Genomic DNA, 23,744 nt, shown 5'->3' on the forward strand with positions numbered 1-23,744 from the left:
GATTCAGGGGTCATTCTTAAAGAATTGGGACAAAACTAAAGATTTAGTGTAAAGAGCGAGGTATTAACGAGGATACAAACCCCCTTGTATACATATTAAAAATATAAGATTATGAAACTTTGTTACGTAAGTTGCTAATTTATAAGTTACGTATATTTTTTACTAATAAAAACGTTCGCTAAAAATTAAAAGTTCTAGTTGCCTTTTTAAGCAACCGAAAAATTGGAGGGCAACTAGGCCTCCTTCTCCACCCCTTATTTCTCAAAATCGTCTAATCAAAATTAAGAGGAAGCCATTTAGCCAAAAAATTAATTAATATACAAATTTCATTTTAATAATTTATGTGCGGAGAGCCAAAACCAAACATGCATTAATTCAAAAACGTTCAGAAATTAAATAAAAAAAACTGATTTTTTTAGCTGAAAATAAGGAGCGACATTAAAACTTAAAACGAACAGAAATTACTCCGTGTATAAAATGGGTTGTCCCCTCCGCAATCCCTCGCTCTTTACGCTAAAGTTTGACTCTTTGCCACAATTCTACTTTTTAAAACAATTGAAAGCTTTAGCGTAAAGAGGGAGGGATTGCGGAGGGGACAACCCATTTTATATACGGAGTAATTTCTGCTCATTTTAAGTTTTAATGTCGCTTCTTACTTTCAGCTAAAAAAAAATAGTTTTTTTTTATTTAATATGTGTCTAGGCCAGACTTAGTCTGTTGAACTTCGCATTCTTAGGGTTTATAGACTCTTCGACATTCCGTTTTCGATTTGAACACGCCTTAGTCTTTTCTGGGGCTAGGCTACTAATGAACATCCGTTCGAGTGGTTTTTCAGGTGCTGGTAGTGAGGGTCATTCAGAAGGCTAGGGAAGAACTGCTTTGCACTGATCAATCACTGTTTCTAGTTTTTTGACGCACTCATTTTTACTAACTGTCAGGGATATAGTAACATCATGTAAGATACAGGGGACTTTAGAAATTTTCCCCAGAGAGAACCTGACTTTAAAGTCACTGCTGTTGCGAAGAGTTTTCATCATATCATACATATCACTGAATAACGCATTACGAAAAACTTGAGACCTTCTCTCCTTAGACAAATTTTCGCTCTATGCATCAAAAATAATATTCAGCTCATCATAGGCCTCCAGGAATTTGTTCACGAATGTAGAACTTGACACCAGTCCTCATTACTGAATCTTTCGTAATATCCTGATGACTCTAGCAATTTTTAACAAAGCTCTTTTTCGGCGAAAATATAAACCGTCATTGCCGACAAATCAAGCATATCCAAAATCATGATCCCAAGTCAGGCAGATTGCTACAAAGCATCAACATCCAAAATCAATGTCGAAGATCAGTCAGGTCGTTACGCAATATTGAATAAAAATCTAGAGGCAATTGCTAATTCAGTAGAATAAGCATAGTAAATTAAACATGAGAACAGAATATATCTAATGGATGTATCTAATTAACTCTAATATCACATATAACTTAACTAGAACATCAAAAGGTGTCATCAACAACTCTGACTTACTAAAATGTAGACTATTAATAATGTCAAACATGGAAATTTAATCAAGTAAGTTTTAACCCAATAAAATAAATATATTAGTTTACATATAACAGCACAATCTATCTTATGAATGCACTTAATGGTCTATGATAGCTCCGAATCCCTAAATTTTGACTAAGAGTAGGATTTATAAGCCAAAACAAGTGTTAATCAAACCAATTAGAAATACTAAATAATATATAAGATCATATCTATAAACTATCAACTTATTAAAAAAAATAAAGAATTTAAACTTTAACATAAAATTTAAACTAATAACATATAAGAACAGAATTTAAGATTGTACCTAACTCACTCTAATATTATGTATAGGTAATCTCAAACATTAAAATTGTCAACAATAACGTTGACTTGCTAAAATATTGACTATTATTATGACTTGCCATATTGAGACTATAATAGTCTCAAATATGGATACGTAACATAAAAAAAACGTATTTCACTTTAATTTGGCGTGTAAATCCCTTTAACATAACAAAATTGCCTGCATTAGCTCTGGTCCACTAAAATGGACTCCGTGAGATATCTCATTGAAGTAAATATAACCAAAAAAGTGTTAATCCAGTAAAGTAAGTATAGTATATATCTTATGATGATATATCTTATGATTGTGCCTAAATTACTCTATTGCGGCATATAAAACACCTCTAGCATTGAAAAATAACAGTTAAATTATCTTAAATAACAAAAAAATCATCAAAAAATGAGCTGACTATGTCGAGTAAATGTTACTAAAAAGTAAAGATTATTTAAGAATGCACTAGTCTGCATAACTTATTTTTTTAAGAAAAGAAAAAAACTATTCCAAAATTCAAAAAATTAACAATTAGTTTTGATGTTTAAATAAAGCTATAGAATTTGTAGTTGTATATAAAAATAATATAGTTTCAAGAGTGCAACAATACTTTAAATATCATTTTTCGGGGAGAATCAATTTTGGAAGGGAAATGCAGAAATTCAGGATTAAAAGAAATAAGATTTGCCTCAAGGGCTAGCTTCAGAGATATCTAAAACACTTTATTGGTGCAGGTTTAAGGTTTAAATTTCTCTTTACTTTCCTTTGAAAATGAGAGCTCAAATCAATGTGCAGATTTGGTTCAACATTTCCATTCCATCATATCCTAAAAGCTTTAACTTGATAACTGTTAATGATGTTGGGATATTGAATATCTATAAATTCTTTCTTGGTTCCTCCTCCATGATTTTCCAAAGTCGTATGTCCCATTTTATACTATAATTAAATAAACGGAAATTTAAAAGATATAATAAACAAATTATAATTACGATGTAAATTTTCGCATTATAGCTTTGAAATTTTTACAAAAAAAAACTTGATCTTGATTAATACATACTATAAGAGATTTAAATGGCCCTGGGAATGAGTGGCATAGGCGTGCCATCTTTCTCCATATAGTGCAGAACTAATAACAGTACATTTTGATTTAGATGTGGAGTTGTTTTCACCAATGGAGGTCAAGAGGCCAGTAAAGCAATCCTTCGTGAGGCCTCGTGCCATCCCGTCCACCGGAGCCCCATTCTTTCTTACTCTCAAACGTAAAATTCGAGAGGGTGAGGATATTTCTCCTTAATTGTGCTACAAGAGTCTTATAACTATATGACTAAGGCCCATTAATTTTCTCTCTATTATTGGTCGGTTGCTTAGTATAAGCATCCCCCTCAGAGGTCATTCTAAACCTAACCGTCTCTTCACTGGATATTAGCAAATTAGATGACTGCTTATTCCATATATATACCTAATCAAACCGAACTCTTTTGGTGATGGTCATGTATCCCCATTAATCGAATGAAGCCATTCTAGAGGAGTGGCTACTAGTCTTCAACAGGTTAACGCTCCTGTAAGATGCCAAGTGCAAGAACAACCAGATGAGAAAATAATAAGAAGAGAATGTTCAAAAGGTTTGAAATTCCGAAACTTTTTCTGTTGTTTTGTGCTTATATAAAAAATTTGCTTTAATTTCTTTTTCATTTACATTAATTCTCTTTTCTTTTCTTATATCCTCGTGATAGCTAATCACAAAACTGAGTCCTCTATTTATTTGGCTTGGTTAAGTAATTCTAAATTCTCTCTGGCTGCTTGAAAAGGTGTGACTCGCCCTTTCTGCAGAGACTGCATGACTTCAATATTTGAACTTATTTTATGGCCTCCTCCAATCACCATTTCTTGGAATTTAAGTTAATGATTATTTAAATTCCCTTGGTTGAATGGAGTCGCTTATGTTTGGGTAAATGTTAGTTTATTACAGACCAAGTCAGTCTATTACGAGAGTTTATTTCTGTTACATAATGAAGACATTACATTGCAAGTCTGTTTATATTCAAGAAGGGTTCGGTTTTGTCTTATCCTTTGGCTAGGATTGGGAAAAGTATTTAGATTTCATTTAGGATATTCTGGGCGTGTTGTTCGCAGGTGTTGGTAATGGTACTCTTTTTGAAAAAAAAAAACTCTCAAAGAGCAGCCATATGTAGGTTTAACGAGGTTTCTTGTCCCGGTATAATTTTCGCTGGGCTATACCCGCATACCAACATTCCTGTCCCAACCAATTTCCGTTGTGGTAGTCTAGAGTAGTACTCATTTCTACCGAAGTGTAGGGATAGTTACCCGGTAGTTACCCGAATTTGAGATCTTCTAGGGGGTGTAACAGCTACAGTGAAGCTACAGGCGTTAGCCTTTATCTATTCTCGTTTGTCGTAATAGTGTGGTTTGTCCTTTACCGGCACTTTAACATGTTTTAGGATAACAATAGCCCTTTACTTTTCTTTGAAAACTTATTTTTTAATTTTTTAAAAGTAGTTTCTTTCCGCTTTTATTTGGCATTATTTCCTTCTTTGTCAATAAAAGGAGTATCTGTAAAGGCTATTTTCTGCATAAGAATTAAGATGTTTTCTTGCTGTTTAAATTTCGGACAAAACCTTGGAACACATTTTACGAATAGTTTTCCAATAGAATTTCGAATGAAAGGGGAGGGGTAATATCATTCAAACGGACTGTAAATTTGAATAATTTTTGGCCTCATATAGGGCTGAAGCCATCATGACTTTCATCCTGTTACATCCTTGAATATATCCTAATGCTATCTACCGTTTTATTATTAAAATATTTATGTGTTATTATTTTGCACCTTCTTCTTTATTTTAATAATGCATTTTGAGACTCCTGTCGCAAGGATTTTGGGGGGTGGGGGCAATTGTTGAACCTCTAGACTATTTTCAACAAATTAGCATCTTGAATTTTTGTCGGATAATCTTGGGACTGCAGGGGATAGGTAGGAAAAAGGGCTTGGGACAAATACTGGTTGAGTTCCTATTACTTTCGTATATCATAAGTATCACTAGGACCTTGAATTCCCGTTCCAATGGCCTATTTTCACTCCCAGGATACTGCAGATAGGGGTATTAATAAAATATGAATAAATACAGTGTCTTTGATTGAGTTCTATCCTTTCTCCCATGTAATACTCCACCGTCCCCTTGCTCCCCTCAAAAGTCCTTGGAAATTTCAGTTTGATGACCTAAGCCACTCCTGAGATATTTCAGACATGTCATTTTGACAACCTGGCAGCACTTTTGCTTTTTTTTTCGCTACTTCGCCACACATGCATTATAACACACAAGAAGCTTAGAGCGCAAAAATATTATCCGTTTGGATTAGAAACAAAAATTTTTAGCTCCTTCCCGCTCCCCCAACACTATATTTTAGTTTCCCTTTCCCTTTTCTTTCTTTTTTTTCCAAAAGCTCCTGAAAGTTTCAACCCCGTCCAAAAGACGTTCATAAGAAATTACAGACAATGATATTCGACAAAATACATACATCAAGTCTCTTTGGGCTTACCTCTGCCTCCCCCTCACCATTTTGAAACTTAAAGTTTACTCTCATCTCCCGTCAAAAGTTTTAACTCGTCTTCGTCAAAGTTTTAACTTGATCCCTTATGGTACATAATTTGAAAAATCAGGCTCACTTAGCCGCTTTTGTCTTACTGTAGTACGCGCGTCGTTCCCAGAGAATACTCTTGGAAAAGACTTTGAATATTAGCATACCGAACGATTCAAAAGAGCCCGCTTAAAATACAACTAATCAGGGCCATAAAAATTGACCCATTTCCAGGCCCCTGACCTCCCTCACCCTGCTACAATAGCAAGTGTGATACTTTTGACCCACAGAATGGGCCTTGTAAGTTTCGAGCCAATCGTAAAACGATTGGCAACAATTAATCCCCCTTTTCCATTAAAAAATCCACGTTTAAAATATGTGCCACTTGCATATTTTACACCCTTGCCTCAGTGGCTTTGGGTTCCATGCCTTCTCCACAGTTCGGCTCCTATTGACAGGGCACTCACTCTTTGCATACCATTTACTACTATGAATAATTTGACCATATTTCGCCAGAGAATACGAAATCTACATAAACAAAAATGATAAAAATAATTACGACAGTGCTTTAAAGGTGTAATTCGTTAAGGATTTTTACAAGTAACTCTTTAAGTATGCGTTCTTGGAAACTTTCTATCCATCAAATTTTGTCGGCCGAAGGCAAGAACTAAACAATTTCATAGTAAAAAACTGTCCACTTCCCATATTATGACAAATTATGATGACTTTGTTGTGAAATGTGTCGACCTGACTAATATCAAGACGGTTGCCAGTCTTTACGACAAGCCAATTGAATTTGAGCAGCAGATTTACATGTTCTTTTTTAATGCAGTTTTTTTTATATAAATATCGTTTCATATACTTGAATCTTGCATTATATTGAAAAAAAAACCTATGTAATTATCTATAGGTTTGTTCACTTTCATACGCAAAGAAAAAACTTTTTCCCAAGAATGGGTACTAATCTTGACTGGGCCACCATTCAAAAGGTCCAGAAACAAAAACAAGCGAATGTACATATGGATGCTTAAACAGAAACTTTTCACAGAAAATTTAAAATGAAGCAAACGATATCTCCAAACTTGTAATGATCGATCTCTTTTTACTATGCGTAGTTTTGATCACAGACCACAGTAGAGTCTGTGATCTTGATGACAAAAAGCCATAAAGACTTTTCCAGTTAACGGAGGGGCAAAATGAATTTAGGGCAAAAGTGTATTTTTTTTCGATATCTTACAAAAATTTATGTTTTTCATAAAAATATTATTTCCTCAGGAGGAAGGGGGGATGTATCGCCTTCCAGCCTCTATCAGCACCTTTACCCTTGTTCAAAGCAGCATTCGTGTTGTAATTGCTCTAAGATCGCATTTGAGTTCTGTTGCTTTATCGAATTAATTTCATCACTACAGGAAGGTTATTGCCCTAAAGTATTGGGAAAAAATGAGACCAAGGTAATTACTTGCACTGTGACTTAAAATTAAGTAAAAGAAAATTATATGAATCAACAACTATAAACCGGTCTGCGTATATACCAAAATATGCCGAAATATAACGGAGATATAAATGCAACTCTTTCTTTTGCCATTTTCTTCAATTCTTATTTGCCATGCGTCAAATAGCTTTTGCCAAGGGTTTTAAAGTGTCTGGGACTACTCTAGCAGATATTCTATTAAGGTAGGTTATATTGGTTGATTTAGAAGCTTCTTCTTATGAAGAGATTAATTTTTGTAAATAATCTTATAACGTTACACTTTTCTATTAATGTAGGTGAAGATACTGAAAAACTAAGCTACTCAAATGTCCATTATTGTGGTTGTGGCTCCTAATATGATAAAGAGTAAAAGACTTTTTATTCATAATATTTCCTTCTATCCACGAACGAAATACAAAATCTCAAGATTCCGGTTGACTTTTGCCATTCGAAGATTATTTCAAAAAACGTGAACGTACTGTAAGATACTGTAAAACGTACTGTAAGATAGAATAAACGTAAGTTTAGCATGGCTACAGGTAATTTTCAGGGTTTCCTCCAAAATTGTTGAAGTTCCTGCAGAAGTGTTACTTAGAATAGTTTGGTTGAAAATGGCGTAGAAAGATAGTTAGAAAGAAATATTGTGGTAGAATCAACTCGGTTATGCACTTGAGCAATGAAATTTTAAGAGATTTTTATTTCTCTTCCCATGGAAGATGGATGCTTCAACATCATTATGGTAGCTATTTTAAACAATCAATAGTTTACACATCAGTCAGGTATCAAAAGGGCGTAACTCCATAATTATAGCTTTTCAGAAGAGCAAAAGAAAACCTCACAACAACCGCAAAAAGAAAAAGAAAATCCCACTGTTTGGGATTTCTGCCTCTGAAATAACTTTTTACATAATTTTGATCACTTTAAATTCATCGCTTGCCTTAGCTCCTCCTACGCTTGCTGTCCCATACTATAGCAAATTTCAGATTTAATTACCATAAAACGTGATCCATTCTGATGCTTTTGGCAAAAGTGCTAGTCAAGGCCAGACATTTTAAAAAGTTTTGAAATTAAAATAAAAATTAATACTGAAAATGGTAGAGCAAGAAACAGAAACTTGTATATTAAACTATCTCTTTCAAGAATTGAACCTACGACCTTTGGGGTACAATACCAACGCCATATCCACTGCGCTATGTAGGCTTGTAAGGAGACATTTTTATAACTAATTTTCTAATTTTTCCGAATTAACCATCCCTACAATCCCCCCCCCCCCAGATGATCGAATCGGGAAAGCTACTATTTCTAATTTAATCTGGTCCGGTTCCTGATATGCCTGCCAACTTTCATCGTCCTGGCTTATCTGAAAGTGTCCGAACTAGCAAAAGCGGGACCGACACGCCGACCAACAGATAGACGGACAGAATTTATGATCATTATATGGCACTTGGCCGACTGGTGAGTGCCATAAAAATGAATTGATATGTATTGATTTACATATCAACCTGTTTTTGTTTTGCAATTATCAGAGGAGAAATAAAAAAGTTGTGAGGTTTTTTTGCCTCTTCTGAAAATTGACAATTATGGAGATAAGTCCTTTCGAAACCCTACTGACGTACAACTCTTTAATTACACATGGCTTATATAAGATAACGAAATGGGAGCTATCTCAACTGAGATTTGGAGGATTAATTTTTGTTCTTATCAACACTAGCTTTTAACAGTTAAATCATGGCGATTTTTGTTTTGCGATTATCAGACGAGAAATAGAAAAGTTGCAAGGTTTTTTTGCCTCTTCTGAAAATTTACAATTATGGAGATACGTCCTTTCGAGACCCGACTGACGCACAGCTCTTTAATTACACGTGGCTTATATAAGATAGCGAAAACAGAGTTCGGCTTCATTTTTGTTCTTATCAACACTAGCTTTTAACAGTTAAATCATAGGGCTATTAGAGGGGAAGGAGGATAATTTCATAACTAATCTTCCTTTATTTATGTGAGTATTTTTGGATCAAGTCTGTAATATCGGTGCTGTGGGGTGATATCTCCCATCTTATTGCAGAACTTTTTTCTTTGTAGAATAGAAGATTACATTCATATGCTTACTTGTCCAAAATGGAGGGACGCGAAGCAACACCTTTTAAATCCCCGAGGGGAGAGGGGGCAGCGAGTTCTCCTTGGAGCTGTGTTTTTGCCAAAATTTAAATGGGAATATCTAATATTTTCTAATGATAATAATTTTCAATATTTGTTTGCTTTCCAGGGGAGGAAGCCTTTATATAAATATACAAGAAGGTCTAGACGGGGTGGGGGTTCGAAACTAGTCTCTAATTTGTCAAAACTAATCGTTCATTGCTGGGAATTTATGCGGAATAAATGGGTGGGAACTATGGGTGCTGTGGGTTTTAGCTCCCCTTTTGTTGCGAAAAAATTTGTCAAACACAGGAAATTACATTAATCTCCTTACTGGTACAGATAGTATGGAGGTGAGGGACAACATGAGGGCAGTCAAAAAATTTCCCAAGAGACAGGAGGAAGTACTACAAGGAGATGTGTTTTTGCCGAAATTAAAACGTGGTTATCCCTCATTTTCCTATTTATATACATTTTCCTCTGTCTTCGCAGGGTGCATAGACAGTTTTCAAATCATACATAGGTTTTTACCAAGGTATGATGTGGGCTGCTGGCCTCATAAACCCTCGATTTCTTGATATTAAACTGTGTAATATCGTTAATTGTTGATTGGTATCCGACAATTTCAATTTCCTTAAGAATTACAGTTTTGGATTGGAATTAGATTTTATGACAGAATTTGAATATTTAGTCCACATTCAATGAACAGTAGTTTTCTTGAACTTCGGGTGGACGGAGAGGGTATTTTTGTTCGTATGGACGGAAATTTGTGGGATTTTTGATGTCCAACGCAGCTGAAGCCATTGCGACCTCTGCAGCAAGGTTTTCTGAAGCTTAAGTACATTGCATACATATGTTTAGACACAGTGAAACGTTGTGTACACATAGGAAAAGAGAAATATTACCATTCACAATCCCCGGAAATGGATATTTTATTCTACATACAAAAAGGTTCGGGCAGTGGGAAGGGCACTATAACCCCACCCCTCTTCTCAGCACCAATTACAAAGGCGTAAACGAAAAGTATTCTCGAGAGTCAATAGGGATTAGATATCAATTTTATTTTATATCAAGCTTTAGAACAAATATCACAAGCATTTTTCTGCAATGAGAAGGGAGGTTACCATCCTGCACCGCCCTTATTTAGACTTAGCCTAAATGAAGAAAGGTCAGAGATTGATTCTTAATCCCCCCAAACCCCATTTTATATTTATCTGAAGGCTTTAGTAGACTTGGCCTGAATGGTCATTGCAATGCGCTCCCCCTCTCCCCCCCCCCCCAACCTACACAATGACCCATCGACAATCCTTCAAATTAGCTGGTGTGTAATTATACATCACTAAGAAAAATTCCTTTACAAGTCAAGCGAATAAGATTAGTTAAATTAAGCATTTAGATAAAAGTCAATATTAACAGTTTATCTTGTATGGACTACGTTATTTTCCCGGAACGATTGCACCATCGTTCGGCATTAGTTCCTCTGCAACTAGGAAGCACGATACACAGTTTTTTTTTATGCTTTTTAATCGATTACCTATTTCAGAATTTTCAGTTGATAGCAGATTGGTCCACATTTGGGCAAAATCATGGTTTGGTGCCCCAAAATGGCAGAAAACGGCACTTTCCCGTGGGACAATCGTTTTGGTCACTGAAAAGGGGCAATAGAAACTTTGTTACCATTTGAATGATTCATCTCTCGCCTGGACCATTTACAATCGCTGAAAACAAAGCTCTTGGTAGTACTTGTCAGTCCCCCCATAAAAATGTTTTCAAGGCTAATGATGCCCCGTTTGGCCTTTTATTTATTAATTACAAACCCATCTGCAAAAACAGAAAAGGGAGGTACAAAATATTACCCAAAACTAAAGAAAAGAAAGCAATTGTACGAGACAAATATCGACAACAACGAATAAAAATCAAGTAAGAACGCAAAATTATTAATAGATAAAGGCCAGAATATTGATGAGAATCAGAATTTAACAAAACAAACCCAAGGACAAAATAAGAATAAAATCAAACGAAGCAAAGGGAAATTCACTCATACATCATGAACATACTCATACATAAATAAACCAGAAATAGAAATCGGCAATAAATTCACGCAATAATTACAAATCGCTTAAATAATATTTAATTAAAACCGGGTAACAAAAGTGTTTTAAAGCAACATATAGTTGTAAAGCGTTATAGGGAAGTTGCATAACTGCGGGGGGTTGACATATCCAATATCCCTGGAGACATAATTACTGGACTGTTCTAGTATGCTGAACCAAATGGCGATCTCAAACTTATGACTGGATTTGTTTTTGAAATGAATGGGCTTGAGAGGGGGCTGCTTGCCTTCCAATCTGTTTTGACTCTGAAAAGGGCACTATAAATTTTTGATTTATTTCAATATCCAGCTGAATATTCCTTGAAAGCTTCACTTAATACTCTTTTGCGTAGTAATAATTGTTGTAGTAGCGTTACAGCAGTATGTGCCGGGCACCCTTGATTTCTTAAACGTCCCCTTCATCAAATGATGAAAGTTTAAACTTAATGCTAACAAATTTTCTTGAAACTTTTCAAGAAATGGGCATAGTGTACTAATAATTAATAATTTATTTTTTACGCGCTTGTTTTGACAATTTAAGCGGAGTAAAAACGTTAAGGAAAGAAAAACAAAATAACACAAACAACACAATCAACACAGTCTAATCAAAGGGTGGTGAGGACCCAAGCGTTGACAGGCCTCAGCACCTAACCTAGCATAGAGTTTCTTGTAAACAAAAATAATATCAGTGGCACAAAACTTTCTAATAATCTTCTGATTTCTATAAGAACGCGGCAGATACAATAAATATTTGCAATAACAAAAATACGGAACTCTTATACGTTGCAAATCTTGATTATTAAAAAACGGGCGCAAACCGGAAAGAAACAATATAAAATGATCACAATATGTAGAATAAAGTTTGAATGAAGCCTTTCGTGAAAATCTGCCTCGGTTCGGGACAATTTTCGCGTACCCAATTTTAAGTTTATTTTTAATATCATTAAGTCCACAAGATCGAAAAGCCGATAAAGATGAGCAAATACTAATACCCAGCCACCGAACTGAAGAAACAAGCTTAACTGAAAAATAACCATAAGCAAGAACACTACTTTGATGCTTAGTATTAAAAACTAAATATTCACATTTTCCAGCATTAAGTTTGAGGCCGTACTTCGTTTTAGTTCTATACAGTTTCAATATTTCCCAAATTCATCGCCTTAATGCCCTTAGTTTTAGAAGCAGCAGTAGTAGCAGTAGCAGTAAAATTAATTATTAGTATCCATAGCTTTAGCGGCAGTAGTAGTAGTAGAAGTAGTAATAATGGTAGCAGTAACAGTAGTATGAGTCCTTAAATGTCCAACTTTATAACGTAAGCCAATCTTGAAATAGTGTTGAGTCACCCTTTTGACATTCTACATGCTCATAGTTCACTGTGATTTAGTTCAACATCCGCCTAAACATTCTTTGAACGCTTCACCTTAGTATCTTTGGCTTGCGTAGTAGCAGTAGTTGCAGCAACAGTAGTAACATTAGTAGCAGCATGCAAAGAGCACCATTGGTTTTTTATAGTTCTTGGTATTTACCAAATTATATGTAGCGACCTCAGTTTCTGTCCGTCGGTCTGTCTGTCTGTCGGTCCCGGTTTTGCTAGTTCGGGCACTTCCAGATAAGCTAAAGGACGGCGTTCATAAAGTCCGCAAAGTTCATAAAGTTGCTTCGTTAACCTTCCGTAAACCTTTACATGAGCAAGCATTAAAGTTAAACTTTAGTTAACTTTTCTCGTAAAGTTCATAAAGTTGATCAATAGGGAAAAAGTTCCAGAGCAAAACTTTTAAACAGATTTGGAAATGTGGAATCAGGAAACTGAAGATATGCTGATTTCTCATATCTTCTAAAATATGGAAATATGAACTTTAAAACTAACTTCCTTTTTATACAATCAATAAAGCGATTGGCGTATCAGGAACCGGACCATGTTAAATCAGAAATAGTCGCTTCCCTGATTCGACCATCTGGGGGGGGGGAAGAGTGGAAGGACGGTAGTTCGTAAAAATTAGAAAAAATGAAGTATCTTTAACTTACAAACAGGTGATCGGATCTTAATGAAGTTTTATATTTAGAAGGACCTCGTGTCTCAAAGTTCTAATTTTAAATCCCGACAAGATCCGGTGACATAAGGGGGCGTTGGAGGGGAAAACCTGAAATCTTGGAAAAGGCTTAGAGTGGAGAGATCGGGATGAAACTTGGTGGGAAGAATAAGCACAAATCTTAGATACGTGATTGACATAGCCGGACTGAATCCGCTCTCTTTGGGGGAGTTTGGGGGAGATTTCCAGTGCTTTGGCAAGTTTGGTGCTTCTGGACGTGCTACGACGACAAAAATTGGTTGGCGTGTCAGGGACGTGCACAAACCGACTTGATAACATTCGCTTCCCCCATTCGACCATGTTGGGGGCTAGAGGGAGAGGAAATCTTGAAGATTGAGGTATGTTTATCTCACGAATGGATGATGAGATCTTAATCAAACTTGATATATAGGAAGATATCTTGTCTCAGATGCTCCATTTTCAATTCGGATTGGATCCGAGGACATTGGAGAATGAAGGGGGGAACGAAAATATTGGAAACTGGAAATCTTGGAAAACGCTTAGAGTGAAGAGATCGGGATAAAACTTGATGGGAAGAATAAGCTCTAGATACAAGTTCTAGATACATGATTGACATAATTGGACCGGATCCGATCTCTTTGGGGGATTGGGGGGGGGGGGTGATTTCTAGTGCTTTGGCGAGTTCGAGAATAAGCACAAGTTCTAGATGCATGATTGACATCACCGGACCGGATCCGATCTCTTGTTTTGAACAAGAACAAGAGCTTGAACAAGAGCTCTTAGGTCTTGTTTTCCCTATCTTCCTCAACACACGCTGAAAGTTTAAACTTAATACCATGAACCATCAACACACGCTGAAGGTTTAAACTTAATACTATGAACCATTTCAGAAGCATTGCTGATACTTCCTCTTGACAATCTGTATGCCCATAGCGGGTTTCAATTTAGATTCCTACTGTTTCAATATTCCTCAATTTTTGTCCTAATACCCTTAGGCTTAGCAGCAGTAGCAGTAGTAACAGTAGAAGCAGTGAAGAGTAGAAGCAATAATAGTTAACAGTACCAGAACGAATAGTTTTATTCTTTAGTATTCTTTATAGCTGCAGTAGTAGTAGTTACAGTAGCAGGAGTAATAGTAGTAGAACAAGTGGAAGTAGTAGTATTAAAATGCAGGTATTGTCTTTTGGTTAGCTAAACATCCCCACAACAATCCATTTAGATTTCAACTTCACTGCGAAACCGTTCCTAAGATATTGTTGATACGCTCTTTTGACAATCGGCATTCACATGACGTGTTGTGATTCAGTTAACTATCCCTCCTCAACATTCCCTGAAAATTCCTCTTCACTTTCATTTTGGACTCGTTCTGATTCTTGCTTTCACTAGTATTCTAACAGCACAATTCTTGGTTCTTCCCTTTCATTTTGACAGGTTGTGATAATTGATCTCGCGTGTCGGCTGACCACACAATTCTTTACTCTTCACTTTCATTTTAACACGTTCTAGTTCTCCCTGTCGCTTATCTTCTTTCCACACATTTCTTTGCTCCTTGCTTTCATTTTCCATTCGTTCTGATCGTCGTTGTCGCATGTCTTGCAACCTATTTTTTTGTTCTTCAATTTCGTTTTTGCCTCTTTGTAATTCTTGCTTCCGCTTATGTTTTAACTGTATATTTCTTTATTACTCAATTCTTTCATTATTACTTTCAGTTTTTTTCAGTAAGCATATTTTTTATTTGTCACTTTTGTTTTGACTCTTTTTAACATTCGCTGCCAATTATCTTTTAACCGTACATTTCTTTGTTCCTTTCTTTCGTTTTTGACTCAATTGTCATTTTTACAAGTATCCTAACTTTCATATTTTTTTTTCGATTATCGTTACTTCAAATATTTTTTCAAATCCCTTTGCCTAAGTTGCTTGGATTGGTCTTGCAACATTTGATAGTCCAGCTTGTTCATTCTCACCCACTGTGAATTTGCATTTCTCAGGTCATCCTCTTGATCTTGTATCATTTTACGGTCCAATTTGTTGATTTTAAGCACTTGTTAGTATACGTTTCTGTCCTCTAGGCATTATAAAACTGCCGGAAATTACTTTTGTAAACTAATTGATTATCTTTGGAATTTTATACTAAACTATGTTTCTTATATATTTTTACATGCTGCGAAGGCACTAAAAATTATAAAACCACTCCTGCTTTGGAAATGACGATTTGACCTTTCGAAATTTGTGCATATATATGACGTTATTCATATGACTTTTTTCTGAAATGAAGGCTCTAAATGTGTTTTCTCAAACTTGATACCTATCTAGGTCGCTTTTTCAGGCCACAAAATCCCAAGATACAAATTTTCCCAAAAATATTTGGAGCCATTTTCGAAAAAATTTAAACATACATACATCCATAAAATAAAAAATAACAATTATTTCTTGTTTACAAAACACACAAACATTAATTGAATATGAATTTATATAACCGAATATGAATCCATGAATTTATATATTTCTAAGTTTTTGTCCTGTAAATTCTTCTATAACTGTCTAATAACCTAATTTCCTTGCGTCTTTGCTTTAACTCGGCATAATTGAGAAACTATTTTATCTATTCCTTATTCATTGTTAATATGAGATAGTTTTTTATTAGTTTTAGCCTGGAAAAATGATCTACCTCCAGAAGAAAGCCTTACATGAGTCATTAAGAATATCTAACAATTTCGAAAATATAGTGTGTATTTTGATGGCAGCCTGGGGCCCTTTCAAACGCGGGGCCCTGTCCGATCGTTCCAATCACCTCTTATCCAGCCCCGAGAATAAATAAATAGCAATACTGGTGTAGCATTAATAATAGTAGTAACAGCAGTATCAGCAGTATTACTAGCAATAGTAGCATGTCCATATTGCCTTTTGGTCAGTTGAATATCCCCCTTGGATATACCGAAAGTTTCATCTCTACAAGGTAAACCGTTCCAAAAGTATGGTTGATGCACTCTTTTGACCCCCTTTTGACGCCCTTTTCACCTTAATACTCTTAGCCTTACAAATAGTAACAATTGAAGCAGTAGTTGGATTAGGCAATATTGTTAGTAGTATATGTATTACCTTTGGGTCAATTGAACTTCCCCTTTAAGTACTCTTTGAAAGTTCCAAGTTAAAACCCGAATCCATTCCCGAGATACGCCCTTTTGAAGACCTGCATGTACATAGTGTGTTTTGATTTAGTTCTAATTTCTCCTTAATATTCTGTCATATTTTCACCTTCATTCGCTTAGAATTAATAGTACCAGTATCATAATAGTAGAGGTAGTACTAAGAGAGGTATTAGCATTAGTAGCTTTGTATTAGCAGCAGTAGTAACTGTAGTAGCAGCAGTATTAATATCAGTAGTAGCTTGTACATGTTGTCTTTTGTTAAGTTGAACATCCCCCTCATGATGCCCCAGAAGTGTCATCTTAAATATTGCTGGTGCGCTTTTTGGACAATCTGTGTGCATACAGAATGTTTTGATTTAGCTCGACTTTCTGCTTTGAATTTCCCCACATCTTCATTTCAATATCCTCAGCCTTGGCGGACGACGTTGTTTTACTGGTAGTAGTAGTAGTAATAGTAGTCGCGATAGTTGTGGTATTAGTAGTGGCTGGAGCAGTAGTTGCGGTAGTTGTAGTAGCAGTAGTAATAGTAACATGAAAATATTGCCTGTGAGGTCAATTGATCATTTCCCTTATAATTTCCTGATAGTTTCTAAGCAATACGCCCAGTCTTTCTTGAGTTTTGCCCTTTTGACAACCTGTATGCAAATAACGTGCTCTGATTTAGCTCAACACTCCCCTTTCACATTCTCTGAAAGGCTCCTCTGAATGCCATTTGTCGTTTTGGAAAGTAAAAGTCAAACATGCCCAGCTTTCTCAAAATCATATACTATATGGAAACAAAGGACGACTTGCCTAACTTAATGCCCTTGTCCTGAGGGCTGTGGGGGGGGGCTGAAAACCCCAAAGATATAATTACTGGATTTTTCAATAATTTCAATAAGACCTTATGTACCCTCGGGGCATAATTTAAATCCTTTTCCTTTGGGCTCCGGGGAGTTGTTTGAACCCTGGAGCCACTGTTTTGTAATCTTTGGACTATTATGAGCAAAATGGCTATCTCAGAATTTCGATTTGATATATTTGTAAAAAATATGGCATGGAGGGGGACTAGTTGCCTTCTGATCATTTTTGACTCTTAAGAAAAAAACTAGAATTTCCAATTTCAAATCAAATGAACCTCCTCTGAAGATTGTACGATCACCCCTTCCATAAAAACCATATATGCCCCGGGGCCTAACTTTCAACTATTTCCCCCAGGCTCTTGGGATTTGTTTCAGCCCTGTAAACATTGTTGTATAATCTTTGAACTATTTTGAACAAAATGACTATCTCGAAATTTTGATCTGATGTATTTGGGGAAAAGAGGGCGAGGGTGTTGGGATAGTTGCCCTCTGATTACTTTTGAGTAGTATAGGGGGAAATACTCCGAGTGCCATTTACCCCCTTCGAATCCCGGTACTACTACTTTTTTTTAAATCCCTCATACCCCCTCAATTGGTCCCATGACACAAATATCCCACCATTCCAATGACACACATATGGGGGTACACTAGAGCCAAATGAAGTTACCAATCCCATCGCATCTTGCCGTAGAGTTAAGAACGTTTTCTGGAAACATTCCATGCCAAAGAATGTTGTCACTAAAAACGATAATAATAATAATAATAATAAAAGGATAATAGAAATGATTCATGGCCAAATCAAATAAGGAAAATTTTGAATAGTTGTGGGATGTCAGGAATTTGGAATCATGGGGTGGGCATAGGATGGGAAGTAGTATCCGTGTCAAAAGACGTAAAGATTCTACTGCAAGAGCAGGAGATCCATTTATGGCGGGCAAGTTGGACCGCGGGAGCGTCTCTAGGTGTGTACGTGGAGGTCAAGGAGGTATGGGGAGAGGAATACCATTTTAAAGTGGGACTTCGGGGGAGGACATAAGGTGGGTCATTTCAATAAGGGGTAGTTTTATGCCTTTTGGTGAAAGAAGGAAGTATTTGGGGTGGTTTAGGTCACATAGGGGCCCGTATTTTTGCCCAATGTGCGGAGAAAATGAGGACTTAGAGCACTTTATGTGCAATTGTAAGGAGTTAAAGGATTTGAGGGTAGAAACATTTGGGATTGGGGTAAATGGGAACGATTGGATGTTTGGAATTTTAGAAATAAAGTGTAAAGTGGATATTAAGAATCTGGGGAGGTACGTACGTGCAGCCATGTAAGACAGAGAGAGATTTTTGGAGGGTGGACGATAGGCGGGACAAGAAAAGAGTGTTGAAAGTTATTTTATATGGTGTGCTTGAAGCATTTCTTTTTTCTTTTTTATAACCATGATACATGTAGCTTTAAAATGTTTAAAATGTATTGATCATGTGTGTGACATTTTGTGTAATTATGTGACTTTTATGGTATTATGTGCCTTTTTGTTTTTGTTCTCTTTTTGCAGTTGTTATGCTTTTTGATAGTTATTATTATATTTTCTGTTATGTGAGTTAGTATCATATGGTAATATTTTGTATTATTTGTTGTTGTTTTTTTGCCATGGCCCCTAAGTGGCTTTGGTTGCAACAAATACCTATCCATCTAACTATCTATCCATCTATGATCTGGCCAATACTTTCACTGGAACCTCTTGTAGCTGTTGATGATGTCAATACAATCTGGTTCCAGATCAAGGAGTAGGAAGCAGCCAGCTTCCCTCCAGACATAAAACCTTGTGGGGTTTTCTAAGAACCCAGACAAATCTGAGAATCAACTAATTCTTAAATTAATAATGAAATACTAAGCAAATAACATAAATATTTTGACTATTGTTTTGCTGTGTCATTTTTTGTGCAGAGAAGTAAGCTGCATACGGCATCTTTGTTCAAACTGTGAAAAGTTCGTGAATACTGTGAAGAGTTCTGTTCGTTTTTATGGTACTTGGTATTATATTAACCAAATGACATATAGCGATCGCAAATTCTGTCAGTCGGTCTGTATGTCGGTCGGTCTGTCTGTCCCGGTTTTGCTAGTTTAGGCGCTTCCAGATAACCTAGGACAATGAAATTTGGTAGGTGTATCAAGGACCGGACCGGATTAAATTAAAAGTAGTCGTTTTCCCAATTTGACCATCTGGGGGGGGGGGTGTTAGTGGGAGGACGGTTAATTCGGAAAAATTAGAAAAAATGAGGTATTTTTAACTTACGAACAGGTGATTGGACCTTAATTATATTTGACATTTAGAAGGATGTCGTGTCTCAAAGCTCTTATTTTAAATCCCGACTGGATCCAGTGACATTGGGGGGAGTTGGAGGGGGAAACTTAAAATCTAAGAAAATGCTTAGAGTGGAGAAATCGGGATGAAACTTGGCGGAAAAACTAAGCACAAGTCCTAGATACGTGATTGACATAATCGAAACAGATCCGCTCTCTTTGGGGGAGTTGGGGGGAGGGTTAATCCTGAAAAATTAGAAAAAATGAAGTATTTTAAATTACGAAGGAGTGATTGGATCTTAATGAAATTTCACATTTAGAAGGACCTCGTGACCCAGATCTCTTATTTTAAATCCCGATCAGATCCAGTGTCATTGAAGGGAGTTGGGGGGGGGAATCTCGGTTAAGGCTTTGAGTGGAGGGATGGGGATGAAAATTGGTGGAAAAAATAAGCACAAATCCTAAATATCTGATTAACATAACTGGAACGGATCCGCTCTCATTGAGAGAGTTGGGGAGGGTTAATTCTGAAAAATTAGAAAAAATGAGGTATTTTTAACTTACGAAGGAGTGATCGGATCTTAATGAAATTCCATATTTAGAAGGACCTCATAGTTAAAATCTCTTATTTTAATTCTACGACCGGATCCAGTTTCATTGGGGGGAGTTGGGGTGACCGGAAATTCCGGAAAACGCTTAGAGCGGAGAGATCAGGATGAAACTTGGTGGGAAGAATAAGCATAAGTCCAAGATACGTGACTGACATAACCGGACTGGATCCGATCTCTTTAGGGGAGTTGAGGGGGAGGGGTAGTTGAGAAAAATAAGAAAATATGAGGCATTTGTAACTTACGAATGGGTGACCAGATCTTAATGAAATTTGATATTTAGAAAGATCTTGTGCTTCAGAGCTCGTATTTTAAATCACGACCAGATCTGACGATATTGGGAAGAGTTGGAGGCGAAACTGGGAATCTTGGAAAACATGAAAATTGAGGTTTTTTTTATCATACGAATAGGTGATCGGGTTTTAATGAAACTTAATATAGAAAGATCTTATGTCTCAGATGCTCCGTTTTCATTTCGAATTGGATCCTGGGACATAGGGAGTTAGAGGCGGGAAACAGAAATCTTGGAAACCAGAAATCTTGGAAACTAGAAATCTTGGAAAACACTTAGAGTGGAGAGATCGGGATGAAACTTGATGGTAAGAATAAATATAATTTCTGGATACGTGATTGGCATAACTGGAAGGGATCCGCTCTCTTTGGGTGAGTTGGGGGGGGGGTGTTAATTCGGAAAAATTGGAAAAAATTCAGGTATTTTAACTTAAGAACGGGTAACCAGATCTTGATGAAATTTGGTATTTAGAAGGAACTCATGTCTCAGAGCTTTTATTTTAAATCCTGATTAGATCTGGTAACATTGGGGGGGGGGAGATGGAGTGGGATACCAGAAATCTTGGAAAACGATTTGAGTGGAGAGATTGGGATGAACTTGGTGGGTAGAATAAGTAAATGCGTAGATACGTGATTGACGTGAGCGAACTGGATCCGCTCTCTTCGGAGGAGTTACGAGGAGGGGTCCCATGCTTTGGCGAGTTTGGTGCTTCTGGATGTGTTATGACGATGAAAATTGGTAGGCGTGTCAGGAACCTGCACAAATTCACTTGATAAATTTATTTTACCCTATTTAACCATCTGGGGGGGGGGGTTGAGAGGAGAGAAAAAATTAGAAAAAATTAGGTATTTTAACTTACGAGTGGGTGATCGGATCTTAATGAATTTGGATATGTAGAAGGACTTTGTCTCAGAGCTCTTATTTTAAATCCCGACTGGTATTAAGTCTCTTATTTTCTATTTGAATCAATCTATTGATTCTTAGAATTTTGGTAGAGCTCATCCGATCTCGTCACAAGTGCCAGATGAGCTCTTAGCTCTTGTTAGTCTTAAAGTAGCCCCTTACTTTATACTTAAATCAACGAAAAATAAAAGAAGCGTCCCATTGTTGCATCTCCGACCTATGAAAAATTTCAAAAACTCCTCTGGTCTTGGCTTCACCTCTTAGCGTAAACATCGAGGCATTCAATAGTCGTTCTTTCCTATGGTATTAGAATATCATTAACAAAATGAATTCGCACCTATGAAAAATAGCATAAAACTCCCCTGGTCTTGGTTTCACCTCATAGTGTAAACAGCGAAGCAATAAGTAGAGGTTTGCTTCCTCGTGTACGGAACAGTTTCTGTTCCTTTTAAGTCGTTCTTTTTCATACTTTTAAATTAAAAAGACATTTTTTTTTTAACTGAAAGTAAGGAGCGATATTAAAACTTAAAACGAACAACTATTCAGTATATGACAGGGGCTGTCCCCTCCTCAACGCCCGCTTTTTACCCAAATTTTTAACTCTTTATCACAACTCTATTTTTTAAAACAATAAAAAACTTTAGCGTACAGAGCGGGGTGTTGAGGTGGAGACAGCCCCTTTCATATACGGAACAGTTTCTGGTCGTTATAGTTTTTAATATCGCTTCTTCCTTTCACTTAAAAAATTAGTTTTTAATTTAAAAATACAATGAGAATTTAAATAAAAAACAGTTTGTGATGAAACTTAATGAAACTTGTATATAGAAAATTAGCATTAAAGTCAGATTCTTTTGATGTACATATTGGTATCAAGATTCTGTTTTTTAGAGTTTCGGTTACTATTGAGTCGGATCACTCCTTACTACAAATCGTTATCACGAACTGTTTGATTGGAATGTCACTAAGAAAAATGAAAAATCATAAAAAAAACTCCTCTGGTCTTGGTTTCACCTATTAGGGTAAACAGCGAGTCATTATGGTTCAAAATAAAAAAAAAAAATTCAAAAAAAACTATTGGACCGAGTTACTATTGGTCCAAATCTCTCCTTAATTAAATATTATTACAATGAACTGTTTGATAAAAGGAGATTCTTCCTAAATGATTTCAAATTTTTAGGATTGCTTATTTCAACAACTGGTACACAGATTTGGCTTCAGAATCTATAGCGATGGGAAGGTTGAAGGATGTTACTTGGGGAGAAATAAAAGATTTCAACTTGGTAATTGAGGATAACCACTGGAACAGAACCGAAATGAAGCACATGTTAGACACTGATGCGTTACGTATTGCAATGCTTAGAAGGCCGCCTATTCAGTTTGAATCTATGTTCAACTTTTTCGACCTTCGAGGGTTTTATAATGTAACATCAATAAAGGACTTTATTGACAAGCTAGAAAGGAACGAAATTACAAATAATTCAAGGTTTGTGAAACTTTTTGGAAGAAACCCTCTTTCTTGGTTTCTTGGACTTGATGAGTCAGATTTTGACAACATAACAGCTATTAACAATTTTATTCAGAGGACAGAAAAAATGTTTGACCTAGTGCTGATCTCTGAATTTTTTGATGAGTCCCTAATGATACTAAGAGATATGACAGGATTTCCTATTTCGTATTTCAATTACATACCAATAAACCTTAGAGATGAAAAAAAGAAATATTATTTATCTAAAAAGCAGGAAGAAATACTTGGAAACTGGAACCAAGCTGATACATTGCTCTACAAAAAATTCAAAAGGTAAAGTTATTTATACCATTATCATTTATGCACACTAATTGATCATAGGGGGTGCGTTTCCCACTTCTACATCTCTGCAGTTAAGCTTCTAAATAAGATTTGTTTTTCCCGTTCAAATTGCGCTACAATTAGAGGGGAACTATCCCTCCTGCAGTCTTTACTTTGCTAGGTTGTTCCGAATATTCTTCTCTAACTAATAGTAGATTACGGTGTAAATGCCCACTCCAAGTTACAGAAAGCTAGATATCTAAAGTCTGATTTAATTGAAAATTTCTTTCAAATTCCAAATATTAATCTCGTTTTTAGTGAGGGTAAAAGGGGGCGTAACGGGACATGCTATTATTGTCTAATGCGTTTGTCTAGATTGTGTACATACTTGAAATTAAAACATCACTTGTGTCACTGTAAGAGTCATGAATACCCGTTATGGAGGTGGATTCGGGATACAACGCTATCTTCCTGTTCAAAAATTTTCGTAATTCGCTCCTGCAGAGCGATAAGATAGCATAAGATATCAAAGCTAAACTAAGAAACATATACGATCTACTGAAGTCGAATCATGTTAAAGAACATGAAGTCATTTCAATCTCTTATGCCCATACGTAAGGATATACTAATAATACCATGGAGTCGGTAGAGATATTTGAGACATTGGA

General features: G+C 36.1%; 1 protein-coding gene across 4 annotated transcripts in view; it reads left to right on the forward strand.

The window, feature by feature from the left end:
* Nucleotides 1–7,029: 7,029 nt before the first annotated feature.
* Nucleotides 7,030–23,744, forward strand: part of LOC136029181 (galactosylceramide sulfotransferase-like) — a 73,990-nt gene continuing 57,275 nt past the window's right edge. For 3 of the 4 annotated variants that reach the window (XM_065707301.1, XM_065707302.1, XM_065707300.1), the window contains exons 1-2: nucleotides 7,030–7,136; nucleotides 22,468–23,088. In XM_065707301.1, coding sequence (XP_065563373.1) covers nucleotides 7,069–7,136; nucleotides 22,468–23,088 — 689 coding nt within the window. In that variant the 5' untranslated portion in view covers nucleotides 7,030–7,068. The remainder of the gene's footprint in view (nucleotides 7,137–22,467; nucleotides 23,089–23,744) is intronic. The other variant, XM_065707303.1, reaches the window with a different exon arrangement.

The sequence above is a fragment of the Artemia franciscana genome, chromosome 7, assembly GCF_032884065.1.
Source record: "Artemia franciscana chromosome 7, ASM3288406v1, whole genome shotgun sequence".
NCBI lineage: Eukaryota > Metazoa > Arthropoda > Branchiopoda > Anostraca > Artemiidae > Artemia > Artemia franciscana.